Source organism: Muscardinus avellanarius, assembly GCF_963383645.1.
Source record: "Muscardinus avellanarius genome assembly, chromosome: 14".
Classification (NCBI taxonomy): Eukaryota; Metazoa; Chordata; class Mammalia; order Rodentia; family Gliridae; genus Muscardinus; species Muscardinus avellanarius.
In genome coordinates, this window is record NC_137800.1 from 80,973,388 (window position 1) to 80,990,625 (window position 17,238).

Genomic DNA, 17,238 nt, shown 5'->3' on the forward strand with positions numbered 1-17,238 from the left:
CCCCGTCAGCTCTCCCCCCAACTCCAGCAAGGCCTGCAGCCCCAGCAGGCCGGCCCACAGGGAGGCCCTCCCCCAGGTTCAGGTCTCAGAAGTCTCTGCTTTAAAAGCCAGGACAAATGCGCATTACAAAAGAGGATACACATCTTCAGCCTTGACCCATCCTGAGATCCAGTTCCTACAGGTGAGAGCTGTGCTCTCCCCAAACAACTCCAAAACGCAATCTTTCTCACAAGTGCCACTGTGTTTTCAGTGTCATAGTGGAAAGTAACTGTGGTGGGGCAGAAAAAGGAAAACTGGAAGCCAAGGATTGTCATTGCAATTTGCCTGAGAGGGGCCATCTAGAGAGATGTTGCTGTTTAAATTCTCTCTCTCTCTCTCTCTCTCTCTCTCTCTCTCTCTCTCTCTCTCTCTCCCTCCCTCCCTCCCTCTCTCCCTCCCTCCCTCTCTCCCCCTCCTCCCCTTCTAGCTATACCTCAACCCTATTTTATTTTGAAACAGGGTCTCATTACATTGCTGAGGGCCTCCCTAAGTTGTTAAGGCTGGCCCAAACCCATGATCCTCCTGTCTCAGACTCAAACACTGGGATTACAGGCATGTGCCACCACACCTGGCTAAGGGAACTTGGTTACCTAGACTTGATATTTCTAGTCAGATAGATAAACAAAACATCCACAAGGGTTTGTATTTCTACAGCATCCAGTGACTTAAATTATTTATGATCTTGGAAACAGTTTTATAGACATAAGTGAAGATATGTTCTGAACACCAAAGCCATCAGTGGCTTTTTCCTCCCTGTCCACACTAATGCCCTCCACTGTGTGGCCCTTGATTTCCAGCAGTGCTGTGACTTTGCCTTTTTTTTTTTTTTTTGCGGGTCTGGGGATGGAACCCAGAGGCATTTGACCTCCAAGCTACAGCCCCTGCCCAATTATTTTTATTCTTTATTTTGAAACTGGGTCTCACTGAGTTGTGAAGGGCCTCACTAAGTAGCTCAGGCTGTCTGCGAACCGCGATCCTCCAGTCTCAGCCTCCCAAATGCTGGGATTACAGGTGTGCGCCACTACGCCCGGCACTTCATCTTCTTACTACAGTGATCTCAACATAGTCCCCAACTAGCCTCTCTGCCTCCAATTCCTCCTCCTCATAAGCCACATTACTATTGATTACTCTTCCTAAAACATGCTACGTGGTGCTCACCAAGTTCCACAACTTCACAATACTTCCCTGTTTCTTTCTCTAAAATAACAACAAAATCAATACCTAAATGGTGCCCTCCGAAGGGTCCTGTGGGCACTGAGGGCAATATTGGCCAACTACTTTTGTACAGAAGAATGGCATTTAATGACCTTCCTAGGTAGCATCCCATCAAGATGTTGGGTGTCTCATAGACAAGTCCCCGCCAGTTCAGCCTCCTTCGCCTGTCTTTTGTCTGGATTCTCTTTTCACTCGCCACAGCCATGAATCAATCCTCCATCAATGGAATGGTTTCAAACTGCTCTCCAGGATCAATACTCTTTTTCCCACCACACAGACATGCAAACTCATATCTTAGGTGCACATCTAGTCCTGTCCCCCTGCTCCTCGCCACACTCCCCTGCTAGGCACCCACTCCTTCAGGATGCAATCTGAGCCATATCCTAGTCACACGCTGTGGTTTCTGCTGTGTGTGTGTTGGGGGGTACTGGGGTTGCTGGAAGCCCTTCTACCTCCGGGCTACAGTCCCAGACCTACTTTTTAATATTTTTATTTGGAAACAGGGTCTCTTAAGCCAACGGGGCTGGCTTCGAACCTGCGCGATCCTCCTGTCTCTGCCTCCTAAGTGCGGAGATTACAAGTGTGCGCCACCATGCCCAGCGTGGTTTCTGCTTTTGCCCTACTCCTCAGGAACCCCTCTCTCTCAGAGCTGTAATATCAGCTCAGAATCTTGATATCTTTGCTGGTCAGTGCTAACTAGTTTATTATTATATTATTATTATCATTATTTTATTATTTTATTTTGTGCTACTGGGGGTTGAACTCAGAGGCGTTCCTCTGCACTTCACCCCCAGTCCTATTTTTATCCTTTATTTTGAAACAGGGTCTCACTAAGTAGCTGAGGCTGGCCATGAACCTGTGATCCTCCTATCTCAACCTCCGAAGTACTAGGATTACAGAGGTGTGTAATCACACCTGGTTCTAACTAGTTCTTTTTTTCATATTTTATTTTATTTATAAGTTGAAAATATTGAAAATGGTGTACATTTAGATTGTGCTTCGTGCCCTCTCTCCCCCCATTTCCCTTCCCCCCTCTCAATAAAGAGTGTCCAGGCTAATCATGTTGTATTTATGCTGTTACACATATTCCTATGTAGCTCCTCCATTGAACAACCTCAGCTTTCTTCCTCTCCTATCCTTCCATTCAAGCTTTGCTGAGATTTCCCCTCCATCATCTAGAGTCCCTCTGGTATTATTATTACTCCGCAGCTTGGGCATATGAGAGAAAACATATGTCCCTTCTCTTTCTGTGCTTGACTAATCTCACTTAACATAATGTTCTCCAGTTTCTTCCATCTTCTTGCAAATGCTATTATTTTCTTCTTCTTTATAGCTGAATAGAATTCCATTGTGTGTATTTCCCATAATTTTGCAATCCATTCATCTGTTGATGGAGACCTAGGTTGGTTCCATATTTTGGCTATTGCAAACTGTGCTGCTATGAACATGGGTGACTCAGCACTCGTCCAACTAGTTCTTTAAAACACTGCTTTCAAAGCTGGGTATGGTGGCGCACGCTTGTAATCCCAGCATTTGGGAGGCTGAGACAGGAGTATCTGGATTCATGGCCAGCGTCAGCTACTTAGTGAGGCCTTTTACAAAAGAAAAATGCTGCTTTCACAGCTCCTCTGAGACATCCGTTTTTCACCTCACCTACATCCTCTTCTGTATTGAGTCATCACTCTTATTAGAACACTTTTCTCTTCCCATCAACCATATCATGAAGACAATCATTCTATCTCTAGTTCCCCAGTGCCCAGCAGGGAGCTAAATAATGATAAATAACAAACACATAAGGAAGAAGATTGACCAAAAATTACCCTTAACATTAGTCAATCTTACTAAAAAATTTGGAAAATGTGAGACAACTAGATAATGTCCACGGGAAGGTGAAGAAGAAGGAAGGACTTCCATGCGATCGGCCGCATGAGGTGGCCGCACACGGCCACGCGGGGAGGGAGCACAGAGTGGCCCCCGAGTGCTAGGTCATGCGTAATGATGAGACAAGAGGCTGGTGAGATGGTCCTGCAAATGGTGGTGATGCCAGAACCTGAATTCCACCCACACTGCTGCTCTGCCTGCGCTTCTGCATCTAGTGGACAGGAAGTCACCGGCAGCCCTTATGATTATCATCATGAAACTTATCTTGAAAACTGGTTTCTTTATTACTCCATAAATTCAGTAAGTACAGCTAAGCAAGCCAGGTGGCATGCATACTCACAGCCTGCGTGCGGGTCCCAGCAGGCCCCCAGAGCTGAGTGTTCCAGTGAGCTGTGTGAAGAAGCTGTTGGTATTGGCTCATAAAAACACATCAGCGAGGGTGTGACTTAGGGTCAAATAAATCCCATTTTATAATCGAAGGAATCATTAAAGCAAAAGTTTTAAATTTTGATGAAGAACAGTTTATCAGTTTTTTTCTCTTAGGGTCATGCTTTTGATATTCTATCTAAGAAGTATCTGCTTAACTCATGGTCATAAAAATTCTCTCCTAAAAGTTCTGTGGTTTTACATTTATATTTATATCTATGACCCGTTTTTATTTACTTGTTGCTTATGGTATGGTGTTTAGATTGAGGTTATTTACATATTTTTAGTATTCTATTTAGTCTGATCTATTTAGTCTAACCATATATGTGTGCATATGGATGCCAAATTGCTTCCATAAGGTTTGTTAAAGACTACCCTTTCTCAGCTGGTCAGGGTGGCACATATTTATAATCCTGGTACTTGGGAAGCTGAGCCAAAAGGATGGCAGGTTTGAGGCCAATTTAAGCAATTTAGTGAGACTCTGTTTCAAAAATAAAAAATAAAGGCTAGGAGTGTAGTTCATTTTACTTTTACTTGCTTACATCATATATTTAAAGTGGAATCCTTGTAGTCTTGTTCTTTTTTCCAGTATTACCGATCTCTGACTTCCAATTGTGTTTGGGCAATTTTTACAAAAGCAAACACCATTTTATCATATCTCAAAGTTTTCTGGTTCATGACATTAGACTGCGCATGCCCCATGTGGTGCAATGGCTAAGGGCTAATCTATTTGTGGTGGGACACCGCTGGAAGATCCCAACGGGCTTCACTCGCATGTCTATTGATCATTTTTATTCAATGTCATTATTGATGTTTTTGGATTTATGTCTGCATTTTGTTGTTTTCCATTTTCTGTTTTTCATTTCTGTGTCCTCCTTTTTCCCTTCTTCTAGGTTATTTACATATTTTTAGTATTTTATTTAGTCTACTTATTAATCTTTTTTTTTTTTACTATATCTCATTGTACATTTATTATAGTTGCTGTTCTAGGGATTGCAATATTCCATACTTGACTTCACAGTCCACTTAGAATCAATGCTTTATCATTTTGCATTAATATAACAACCTGTCCAGTATGTAGGGTCCTTCGCCTATGTACTATGTAGTGATCATACATGTATCATATATGTCACAACTAGTAAAATAGTTTGTTAGAACTGCGGTATCAAAACACTCCAAACAATGGTCCTTAAAAGCAAAAATTTAAAGAAACAGCAATGCACTGTTTCACAGCTGCTGCAAGTCTGCAATGGTGCTAACAGGATGGATGTTGGGCTAGGAGGGCAGCATCTGGTCCAGACCTCACCTACGGCATCTTCTCCCTTTATATGGGCCTCTATGTCTAAATGTCTCCAGTTATAAGGACGCCAGTTCACTGGATTAAGGCCCACCTTCAGGACCTCATTTTAACTCGATTACCTCTGTAAAGATCATCTTCAAGCGAAGTCACATTCTGAAGTACTAACGGTTAGAACTTCAATCAAAGAATTTTGAAGCAACACAACTCAACTCCTAGCACCTACAGACACTGGCATCTCCAACAGACAGTTATAGTTCATGCTTTCAAATGCCATCCTATTTGAAAGAACTTAAAAGAAGAAAGTAATCTGACGATATGCCCAGATATTTACCACTTCTGAAGTTCTATGCTCCTGTTAGTATCATTTCTCTTTCATGTCAAGAACAGCCATTAAAGCAGGTGCATGGGCAACGAATCAACAGATCTTCATTTTATTTACATTCCTGGAGGATGTCTTCACTGGATGTAGAGTCTGAGTTGACAGTTTTTAAAGCACACTTCCCGAAAGGTTATTCTACTACCTTTGGGCCTTCATGGCTTATAACTAGAAAATTTAGTTACTTGAATTGTTTCCTATATGTGAGTCACTCTTTTTATCTTGACATTTTCTTCTTTATCTCCAGTGTTTAGCGGTTTTATTTTGAGGCATCAAGGCCTCGGTTTCTTTGAGTTTATCCTGTTTGGGTTTTGCCGTGCTTCTGGAATCTAAGTTTATATAATTTATCAAATTTGGGGAAGTTTCAGCCCTTATTTCTTCACTATTATTTTTTATATTTTGGCTGTTCTAGGGATTGAATCCAGGGGTATCTACCTCTGAGTTACACCCCAAGCCCTATTTTATTCTTTATTTTGAAACAGGATCTCACTAAGTTGCAAAGGGCCTCACTAAGTAGCTGAACCTTGAATCCTCCTATCTCTGCCTCCCAAGTACTGGAATTACATGCGTGTGCCAATTTCACCATAATTTGGTACCAGAATTTTTTTTTTATCTTTTTCTAGGATGCCAAGGGACATAAATATTAGACATTTTGATATTATCCCGCAGGTCTCTCAAGCTCTATTCTTATTTATTACAATCTTTTTCTTCTTGGCTGTTCATAGATTTATAATTTCTATTGATTCATCTTCAAATTCATTTACTCTTTCATTTTTAAGTTCCATTATATATTTTTAATGGGAAAATTACTGATGATTTATTGGCATTTCACACGATCACTTCCTCCCCCAATCTGTCTGCTTCACCGAGTCCTCATATAGAAGCTCTGTGCACTCTGGCCAGCGTTGGTAGTTGCTTTCAGTGAGAGCAAGCTAGGCAGGGGGACCTTTGTAGAAACTGGAACTTGTGCCTGCCTGTATGGATGCACATTACAATGGGCTGGATTATTCTTGAAAATACCACAGAATGCCTTCTGTTTTTACTGATGACTATCCCTCTACAAAGCTGAAACACTAAAAGTCATTTCACTGAGCTCACAACTATTTTTCAGAACATTTGCTTCCAATCTAAACTGTTGCCCTGAATTTTTAGGAAAAGAGTTAAGAGAAGGAAAGAAGAAAGGAAGGAAGGGAAAAAAATGATATTTCCAGAGAGCCTTCCATATTCCAGGTGTTATGTGAGATACTTCTTATTTATTAACTATAAATCTCAAAATAGCCCTTTAAAACAGTTTTAGTAGCCGGGTGTGGTGGCGCACGCTTGTCATCCCCGCGCTTGGGAGGCTGAGACGGGAGGATCGCACAGGTTCAAAGCCAGCCTCAGCTACTTAGTGAGGCTTTCAGCAACTTAGTGAGACCCTGTTTCCAAATAAAATATTTTTTAAAAAGGGTCTGGGAGTATAGCCTGGAGGTAGAAAGCCTCTGGATTCCACCCCCAGTACCACGCACACACCAAAAAAAAAAAGTTAAAAAAAAAAAAGAGTTTTAGTGTACCCAATTCACATAAGATTCAGGTTGGTGTCAACCTTGGGCCCACTGTAAGTAGCACAGATCCAAATGTCATGCAGGTCCACAGTCTGACTCTCCCGCTGTGTCAAGCTGGTCCCATCTTTTGAAGCCCTATGAACTATGCACGGTGCTAAGCACTTTTACATGCTTGGCAGTAAGTAGAGATTAACTGGCTTTCTTTTTTGCTACAGATAAAGACCAGAATCCAAATGAAAAAAATGCCCTCTCTCTCTTCCTCAGGCATTTCCATGTTCTGTGTGTGACAGCTGGAAAGGGCAACAAGAACTGCTATTTAGTGGGTAGGCATGGCAGTTGTCAAACTTTAGAACTCATTCTGTGCTCATTGCCTAAGAGCTGTATTCCTGAGCCCCTGAGTGCCCTTTTTGCTACCCTAGCCACCTGACCCTCCTCTGAGACCTCTTGCTCTCTCTAAATTCCAACAACTTCAGGATTAAAGTTGGGAAAACAGGCCTCCAGGATCCCATCCAGCACTTCCTGACATCCAATCTGATTGGCGTCCCTGCCATATGGCACTGATGTTCCTTCTCTTGGGGACACTGGGAAGCACACGTGTTAACTGAATGTCATTTTGCTCTACATCAAGGTGATTGTGAAACCCACTTGGCTACTGATGATGCCCTGTTACCTGAGGAAAAGAAAGAGAATTAGAGAAATTTCTGGGGTGATGAACTTTTGGAAGTGTTGGGGAATCTTGTCCCCTGATCCTGCAGCATTGACATGCAGCATGGGCAGCCCTTTCTGGGCTCCCGAGTCCCTCATTGCTGTCTCCCTCCATGGATTCCAGTGCTCCTGCTTCATTGTTAGTCCCTCATAGCTAAATGTGTATTATTAGAGGCTAATAGATGGTATCTCCCGTGTGACCCAAAGCTCTGAAATGTCATTCCTTCTTTATGGATGTTTCTTATGGAAAAAGTGCTTTTGACAAATTTTCAAACCTGTATAGGCTTCCACAAGAACACATTCCTTCATCTTACATTTGGGCTTACCCCAGCAATTCCAAAATCACTAATCACTTTCTTACCTCACAGTACATTCATAGGAAAGCCATTCATTCTGACATACATTAACTTATGGGTAAAAGAATTATATAAAACATCTAGCCGTACTTGTCTGATGGGTGGGATTCCACAAAATACCCAGCAAAGGGACAATAAATTCGGGGCTTCAGGTCCTTCACCAGCTGGGCCTTGTAGTTCAGGAGTTTCTTCCTCTCTGTCTTAATGAACTGGGCTTTCCATTCCTCTGAAATGACAGTATTTGGGTTAGAATCTCCTCTTTCCAGAAAGCACAGAAAAGCGAAAGTTCTAATGGGCTGGAGGTTGGGCAGAAAATAAAATGAGCAACTAAGACAGAAACAGAATAAATCTCTGTGTCAGCAGTGGAGAATACCTCTCCAGTTTTATTTTGTGAAGTTCAACTGGTTACTAGGAAAATGTGGGAGACTGACCGACGGTATTTACTTCTTTCCTTAGGATAACTTTTTTAGCCTCCCATGCAAGCACACCTTAAGGGCACTATAATTCTTTTACTTACTAAACTTGTACTAACATATAAGTGAAGATCATCTTTGTGTATTATAAAAGTGAAGCATAGGCTGAGACAGATGGATCACAGCTCAAGGGCTGCCTCAGCAACTTAGCGAGGCCCTCAACAACTTAGTGAGACCCTGTTTCAAAATAAAAAGGAATGGGGTAGAATTCCTCTGGGTTCAGTCCCCAGGACAAAAAGAGAGAGGGAGAGAGAAAAAAAATAGTGAAGCATATTTATTATGACCCGATAATGCACAGTAATTAAGAGAATGGGCCTGGAGTCAGGCTTAGGGCAAAGGTCCTGCCCCACTATTTATTGGTTGTGCAGCATGAGAACTACCTAACTTTTCAATGTCTCTTTCTCCTCTGTAAAGAGAATCATGATGCCTACCTCAAAAGATTGTTATTCACCCATTCAGTCTTTCTACCAGGATTTATTTTATCCCTACTATGTGCTGGACTTGGTTCTGGGCACAAGACAAGGCAAATCCCTGCTTTCCTGGAACATTTTCTGGACTACTTTCCATGAGCGTTTAAGCTGGATTACTGGTCTCATACCTTTCCTGTACTGCTTTATGGTCTACACTATGAATCCAAGGAAGTGATTCTGTTTCTTAGCTCCTCCTGATGTGCTTCCAGATCGTGATTTCTTTTCATGGTCCATCATCATATTCTGAGCTGGACACTTGAGATTGTGATATCTGTGGTGTATATATCTGATTTCCCTATAAGACTGTAAGCTGTTCCTAGAGAGAAACCTTGTCTCAATTATTTTTGTATTTATTTTCATATCACTGAGCAAAGTGCCATGTCTGATGTTTGATTTGACTTTGATGTAAAATATTACCAGTAAATTTTCCACCGCTGAAAGTCATTGGAAAGCCTGATGCTCCTCCAGCAAAATCGCTCATCATTACGGCAACGTTCTCAGGCAGCCTTCCCCCGTTGGGTCTGGTGCAGTCCACTGTATTGAGGATCTTATGACCTGTGAAGAAACAAAATGGTGTGGGTGTTCAGGGTGAAATTTTGAGCAGCATAGTTTGAATTCCCAAGCCAACCAAGTCTTCTATGCATGGTCTGTATAATCTGACTTATTTGGTTATAGAACTGGTTAAGTCCAAAGAAAAGCAGAGTTAAGATTTCAAAATCTCAAGTCTTCGATAGCATATTCTGAATTTAAACGTGAAAAAATTCACCCTGGCTGAGTGGGTAGATTCTGGGTATCTCATGAAGATAGTTTGTTTCCATCCTGGATCCTAGATAGATTGCTTTCCTCAACCAATTGTCACCAGACACTGAGCCCAAAGGATCCGAGGAAGAACGATAGAGCAATACAAACCTCCATCTCTTGCAAATTCTAGGCGCAGCTCATATTTGAGTGATTATTGGGGCAGTGAGGCCCTGTGCTCATATGAAAGCCAGAAGTGTATAGTTAGATGACCTGATGATATTACAAGGTGAAAGTAATAACTAAAGACATTTATGCAATAAACTCACTTTTGAACAGTAGTAATTCTAAGCAAAAAATGAAATAGCAGCTGCCCTATAAGGAAAAGCTTCACACTTGCCATGATATGCACTACATTATCGGTAATATATTCTTGGGAAAGATTATATAACTGGCTGCTCATTTCTCCAAGACAAGGATATAATATTCTATATCCACTGAGAAGGAAAATAGAAGAAGATGCATATGTGGTGAAGTTTTGGGGAGCTGTTCCCACCTTTTTACCCAGAGTAACTTTTCATTTTTCATAACTTATGAGGATAATAAAGTACCTTTGTACTCCACAATAATACAAGTGTCCATCTCAGGATGAACGCCATCCATCAAGATCATGAATCGAAGATGCTTGTCTACCTGGAATGTAACAATAAAACCAACAACTGTGTATATTGGTTTGGTTATTAACTCAGTTGTTGAGAAGGTTGTCACTTTGAGAAAGACTGCTTAATCAGACCTTAAATTATTATTATTATTTTTTTTTTTTGGTGGTACTGGGGTTAGAACCCAGAGGCTTTCTACCTCCAGGCTATACTCCCAGACCTTTTTTATATTTATTTGGAAACAGGGTCTCACTAGGTTGCTGAGAGCCTCACTAAGTAGCTGAGGCTGGCTTCAAACCCATGTGATCCTCCTGTCTCAGCCTCCCAAGTGCGGGGATTACAAGCGTGCGCCACCACGCCCGGCAGACCTTAAATTATTTTTTAATCCCCAAATTTGGAAGTCGATTTGTTAGCCTGCTTTATGGGGTTATATGATTGGTAAGTGAAGAGAAAATCATCTCTTACCTAGGACAGTTATGTCCAACATACAAAGTTCCGGTAAACGTTGTATGTGCTCAGTCCATATATAAACAACATTAGCTATTTTTCCCTGACTCCTGAGGTGACCACCTCATCTAAAGTTCACCTCCAAAAGAAGTAAAAAGTATATAAATAAGACAGCTCTCTGACCTGCTGCCAGATTCCAAATGGCACCACATTGATATTAGTTAACTGGACACCGCTGTGATTCAGATTCCAGAATACAGGTCTTTCTGTGTCACCAACGTAAATGGGAATATCTGGCCTTCTCCCAGAAATCTTCTTCAGTGTGGGGTAACTAGGATCAGAAGGATGGAACAGTTCAAAGATGAAATATTAAGATTATCCAGTTAAGAGACAGTTTGTTCCTTTGTCAACACGTTGACCAAAAAAAAAAAAAAAAAAAACAAACAAGAAATTGGCAACCAGGCTCTCACCAGCACCCACAGAGGGGTCTCCATGCAAAGGATGACTACAGGGTGAGCAGAGTGTTCTAGAAGATTGCTATTTATGGTAAGAGCATGCTAGAGACCTCATGGGAGCAGTTCTAGTAAAAAGTTCAGAGTAGAGAAAGTCTTGTTACAGAGCTTGCTGGGAGATGAAGATCTCCATGGTTTTCATTTCTTTTCATTCCCAAGTAGCAGCTCCCAGTAAAAGGAAGGACTGGGACAGGGCAAGAAGAACTCACAGATCACCAACATGTGGGAGTCAGTGTTTCAAAGGTGAACATGTACAATTACTTAAGGAAGACCCAAGTTACCATCTGGGCAAGACAGTAAAGTAATCCTAGAGAAAAACTACATTCCACATCCATGATCACCACAACTCAGTATAGAATCTATCACCCACGTTTCTTAAATACTACAAACATAAGGTTGACTTTCATTTACTGAACATTCATAATATAAAAGGATTCTTTTATACCACTGTGGGTATGGTAGAAAGATAAATGATAAGGGCTAAGTAACTATTATATTTCAAACAGGTTCGAGTGCTAAGCACTTTTGCACACTTTGATTCTCACAAAAAGCTGAGTTTTTCTGTTTTTGAAGATGAGGACCCATATTTAGAAATACACAACTAACAAATAACACACTGGTTTGTTTGTTTATTTATTTATTTATTTATTTATTTATTTATTTATTTATTTTGGTGGTACTGGGGTTCCTGGAAGCCCTTCTATCTCCGGGCTACACTCCCAGACCTATTTTTACTTTTTTTTTTTTTTAATTTGGAAACAGGATCTCCTAAGCCAGCGCGTGCGGCTGGCTTCGAACCTGCACGATCCTCCTGTCTCTGCCTCCCAAGCGCGGGGATTACAAGCGTGCGCCACCACGCCAGGCCTAACACACTGGTATTTAAATTTGGGTTTTCTGATTCTCGGCCTAGTGCTTCTTCTATTAGGAGATAAGTTTTAACTTTAAAGTATGTACTCTCTAGTTCAAGAATCAGATTAGTACATAGAATATAAGGATAATGTCAGGTGAAATAAATACAATTGTAAAAAAAAAACTATCTACACATCAGCACTTATCAATGTACTAGCACCCACTTTCTAACACTGTGTTAAAAACCAACCAAATAAGTGGAATCCATGAGACAAAATGTTAGTCAGGTTGTCTCCAAAAACAAAGGACTCAAAAAGCCAAGGACTTTTTGATCATGCCTTTAGTCTCTGGGTTCAGTAATTAAATCTTCTGGACTTTTAAATTCAAGATAAATTACTGTCAGATTAAAATTTATTGGCTTGTGACTGTTTAATTGCTGATAATTCTTATTAGAACCTGTTGATTACAGCATCTATTACAACTCCATACTTACAAAAATCGCATTTCTTTGGATAAAGACTATTCATTAAGTACACAGGCCTTTTTCCTTGTTTTTGTGACTTAAGGAGATTTTATTTAGAAAGTAAAGATCAGATAGTAGAATATGGGAATGAAATACCTCAATGTTTATTATTTGACTAAGAGAGAGTTAAATAGGAAGAGTCTGCCAAGGAAATAGACTCAAAGGAGGAAAAATGAAAATTTTCAATAATTTTTCAGTGGTAAACTCTGGGCAGCATATTGCACATCAGTGCATTATGATACTATAGTTGAAACTCCCTATTTAAGTACATAACATTTTTGTCCACATGAGTCCCTGAAACTAAACCTCAACTGTCTTTCAGTCCAGTGGTTAAAGAATAACTTTCATAAATGACATTACTGTACACCAACCATAAATCCACTGAAAAAGAAATTCAGAAAACACTTCCACTCAGGATCTCCCACACAAAAAAATAAAATACTTAGGAATAAACTTAACCAAGGAGGTAAAAGATCTCTACAAAGAAAATTATAAAACAATGAAAAAAGAAATCTAAGGAGATCTTAGAAGATGGAAGGATCTTCCATGTTCATGGACCGGCAGAATAAATATAATTAAAATGGCCATCCTCCCAAAAGTGATCTACAGATTCAACACAATGCCCATTAAACTACCAAGATCATTCCTCACAGACATAGAAAAATCAGTCCTTAAATTTATTTGGAATAACAAAAAGCCCATAATAGCCAAAGTAGTCATCAGCAACAAAAAACATGCAGGAGGAATCACAATACCTGACCTTAAACTATACTACAAAGCCATTGTAATAAAAACAGCATGGTACTGGCACAAAAACAGATACATAGACCAATGGAGTAGAATAGAAGACCCAGAAACAAGTCCACACACTTTCATCCAATTGATTTTTGACAAAGGGGCCAAAAACACACACTGGAAAAAAAGATAGTCTCTTCAACAAATGGTGTTGGCAAAACTGGTTAACCATATGCAGAAAATTGGAAATTAATCCCACTTTCTCACCCTGCACAAAAGTCAATTCAAGATGGATCAAAGACTTGGAAATCAAACCAGAGACCTTGAAGCTCCTTGAAGAGGGCATAGGTCCAACATTGCAACACATAGGCACAGATAAACACTTTCTCAACAAGACACCAAAGGCACAACAAATTAAAAGGCAAATCAATGTGTGGAATTGCATGAAACTGAAGAGCTTCTGTTCAGCAAAGGAAACTGTCAAGAACCTCAATCAAGAGCCAACAGAATGGGAGATACCCATTCCTCCGATAGAGGACTAATATCTAGAATATACAGAGAACTCAAGAAACTCAACACTAAAAAAAAAAATAAAAAGCATCCAATATCAAAATGGGCAAGCGAACTAAATAGACCTTTCATGAAAAAGAAATTCAAATGGCCAATAAATGCATGAAAAAATGCTCAACATCATTGGCAATTAGAGAGATGCAAATCAAAACTACGCCGAGATTTCACCTAACTCCAACTAGAATGGCAATCATTCAAAACACAAACAACAACAAATGCTGGCAAGGATGTGGAGAAGTGGGAACTCTAAAACATTGTTGGTAGATTGCAAATTAGTGCAACCACTTTGGAAAACAGTATAGAGAATCCTCAGAGGAATGGGAACAAATCTACCATTTGATCCAGCAATACCACTTCTGGGTATCTACCCAAAAGGAAGGAAACCAAACTACCAAACTAATGCATGTGTATCTATGTTCATAGCTGCATAATTCACCATAGCCAAACTATGGAACCAGCCAAGATGTCCATCAACAGATGAATGGGTTACAAAACTGTGGGATATGTACACAATGGAATTTCATTCAGCCATTAAAAAAAAAAAACTCAATTACATCATTTTCAGGGAAATAGATGGAACTGGAGGATATTATGCTAAATGAGATTAGTCAGTCACAAAAAATAAGAAATCAGATGCTTTCCCTAATATGTGAAAGCTAAGGAGAAATGGGTCATAGGAGGAACTCGAGATGAAAAAGGAAATCCTATAGAGGAGCAAATAAGACAACCTAAAGGAGGAGATAGGAGGGGGGAAGAAGGAAATTCTCTAAAACACACAATGTACTTAAACATATTGAAGTCAACCACTAAGCCAAGCAAGGAAAGGAGGGACAGGGAGGGAATGGGGTGGGAATTTGGTAGGGGTTAAATCAGTGATGTGTACATGTATATACACACAAGTTTTTTACCCCAATATAATTTAATGAATATAATGCACCAATAAAAAAAAAATAAAAAATAAATAAATGACATTACTATTTCAGTGTGTTCCCCAAGAATATCTCTCTTTGAGGCTTTAGGCAATTATGTTTATAGCAGGGCTATGAAGCTATCACTTCATTCATATGACATTTCATATCAAGTATTCTAGACTTTTGACTACATTTAACAAGAGTCCAGGGTTTGCAGGAGCCTAAAATTATGCTAGATTAGTTCCAGGAGCTTTGTGAGTCACAGGTATTATATAGTAGACAAGATATTTAATTGTGGTCTCATAGTACCTCGGTGGGTTGTGATCAGTTAGGAAGTGTGTTCCAGTAAGTTGTTACAAAATCAGTTAAGATTTTAAATCACTTTCTTTAAGAAAATAACACATCAGAGCTTATTCATGCCTTACAGTTCCCTCATGCCTTAGAACAGAAATTCAAGGGGCCTGTAAACCAATAAATGACATTCCTGAACCATGGACACTTCTATCTTAGTGTCCCTACACATCACTTTGTCATGTAGGGTCATAGAAAGAAAAAAGATGATGAAATTGCCTCATCGGAACATTGTGGGAAAATATATGTGTTCTCGTCAGCAACCAAGAAAAAGTGATAAAACCATCCAAACAATAATTGGAGAAACGTGACCCCATAATTAAGCAAAGGAATCTGTAATATGATCTTCCCTCTTCTGATAATTCAGTTCATTTGCAGAAAAGTGTGTGGTTTCTTAAGGGAATTCTCCTCTCGGCCACCGTCAGGTACTGGGTTAGGGATGTCTCCATCCATCACCGAGGATGACGGGGATTCTGAGATAGGAGCACCTCACGGGGATGCTGTCAGTCAGTCTCAGCAAGCACCCAGGGTGGGCCAAGCCTGACCTGCTCTTGCTTTTTACAACCTTACAAGCTAAGGATGGCTTTTCCCTTTGTAAATAGTTGTAAAGAAAAATCAAAAGGATGAAAATAGTTTATGATATATGAACATTATATGAGGTTCAAATTTATTTACCTATAACATTTCATTGGAAATCATTCCCATTTTCATTCAGGATGTCTACAGCTGCTTTTGTGCTTGAATGACAAAGTTGAGTTAGTTATAACACTGTTCTATAGTTTGCAAAGTGTAATATACTTACACTGTCCCTTTATTTAAAAGAAAAAAGTGTGATCCAGGCATGGTGGCACTTGCTTGTAATTCCAGTACTTGGGAGGCTGAGACGGGAGGACTGGAGGTTCAAGGGAGCCTCTGCAACTTAGTGAGGCCCTCTGCAATTTAGTGAGACCCTGTTTCAAAATAAAAAGGCCTGGGGATATAGCTCCAAGGCAAAATGCCCTGAATTCAATCCCCAATCCCAAAGCCAAAAACAAAGGGAAAAAAGTGTAATTTCTGCTATAAATGTGGAACCAAAAAAAAAAGTTCAACTCTGATGACCCTTAAGCCTAGACTTGCCCCAAGCAGTCTACAGGTGAGAGTTAGGGGCATTATTAACACTGTCCCCCTTCTCACAGAGGCTCCCTCCTCATTCCCAATGGTGCACTGTATGGAGTCACCTTTAAAATAGAAATTGCAATTGCAATGCAGATATTTATCTTCATTAGACCACTTTTCATCATTTCAGTGGAGCCTACTTCCTAGTGAGTGGCGAGTGCAGACGAATCTGAACACTCTGTGGATTTACTGCAGCATCTCTTAGTAGCTGAGCACTCAGGGTCCATTACCTCAGGTGGTCTGAGTGCATGTGACTGATGTAAATTAGGTCAGCTTTACACAGCCTCTCCAGCCAATCAGATGGCGGTTCATGTAGCAACCACCAGCCTCTTGCAAAAGCAGGACCCACCAACCAAGGGTCGAACACCATCCTCTTGTCTCCCAGCTTGAGGTCCATGCAGGCATGTGTGAGATATGTTATCTGTTAGAAGAGAGTGAAATGCTTATTATCAAATGATAAACTGGTCAGCAACAATAATTTGAAATTTTTGGCTTGGTCGACTCACAGGTCAAGTTGGAGAATTTTGTTCCTGAGCAAGGTTAAGCAAAATCCTACACAGTTCTGCAGGAGCTTTAATAGAAAGTGATTTCCATCCACACATGGTGGCCTACGCCTGTAATCCCAGACTTGGGAGGCTCTGAGATAGTTGGATGGCTTCTTTAAATCCAGCCTCAACAACCTAGTGAGACCCTATTTCAAAACAAAATAATTCCGGGTGTGGTGTTGCATGATTAGAATCCCACTACTTGGGAGGATGAGACAGAAGGATCACAGGTTTGTGGCCAGCCTCAGCAAATTGTGAGGCCCTCCACACTTTAGTGAGACCCTGTTTCAAAATAAAGAATAAAAATAGGGCTGGGTGTAGAGCTTGAAGGTACAGTGCCCCTGGGCTCCATCTCCAGTACCAATACATACATACATACATATATACATACATACATACATACATACATACATACATACGTACATACATATTTTTAAAGGGTTAAAGGTGTAGCTTGA

General features: G+C 40.4%; 1 protein-coding gene across 1 annotated transcript in view; it reads right to left on the reverse strand.

Annotated features, from left to right (window-relative positions):
- The window catches only part of LOC308273206 (cytidine monophosphate-N-acetylneuraminic acid hydroxylase), a gene marked incomplete at both ends in the record, with an annotated part of 73,355 nt that overhangs the window by 10,210 nt on the left and 45,907 nt on the right, over nt 1–17,238 (reverse strand). Inside the window, 5 exons of the mRNA XM_080710295.1 lie at nt 7,933–8,068; nt 9,203–9,340; nt 10,135–10,216; nt 10,813–10,960; nt 16,466–16,656. Of these exons, the coding sequence (XP_080566421.1) occupies nt 7,933–8,068; nt 9,203–9,340; nt 10,135–10,216; nt 10,813–10,960; nt 16,466–16,656 (695 nt within the window). The remainder of the gene's footprint in view (nt 1–7,932; nt 8,069–9,202; nt 9,341–10,134; nt 10,217–10,812; nt 10,961–16,465; nt 16,657–17,238) is intronic.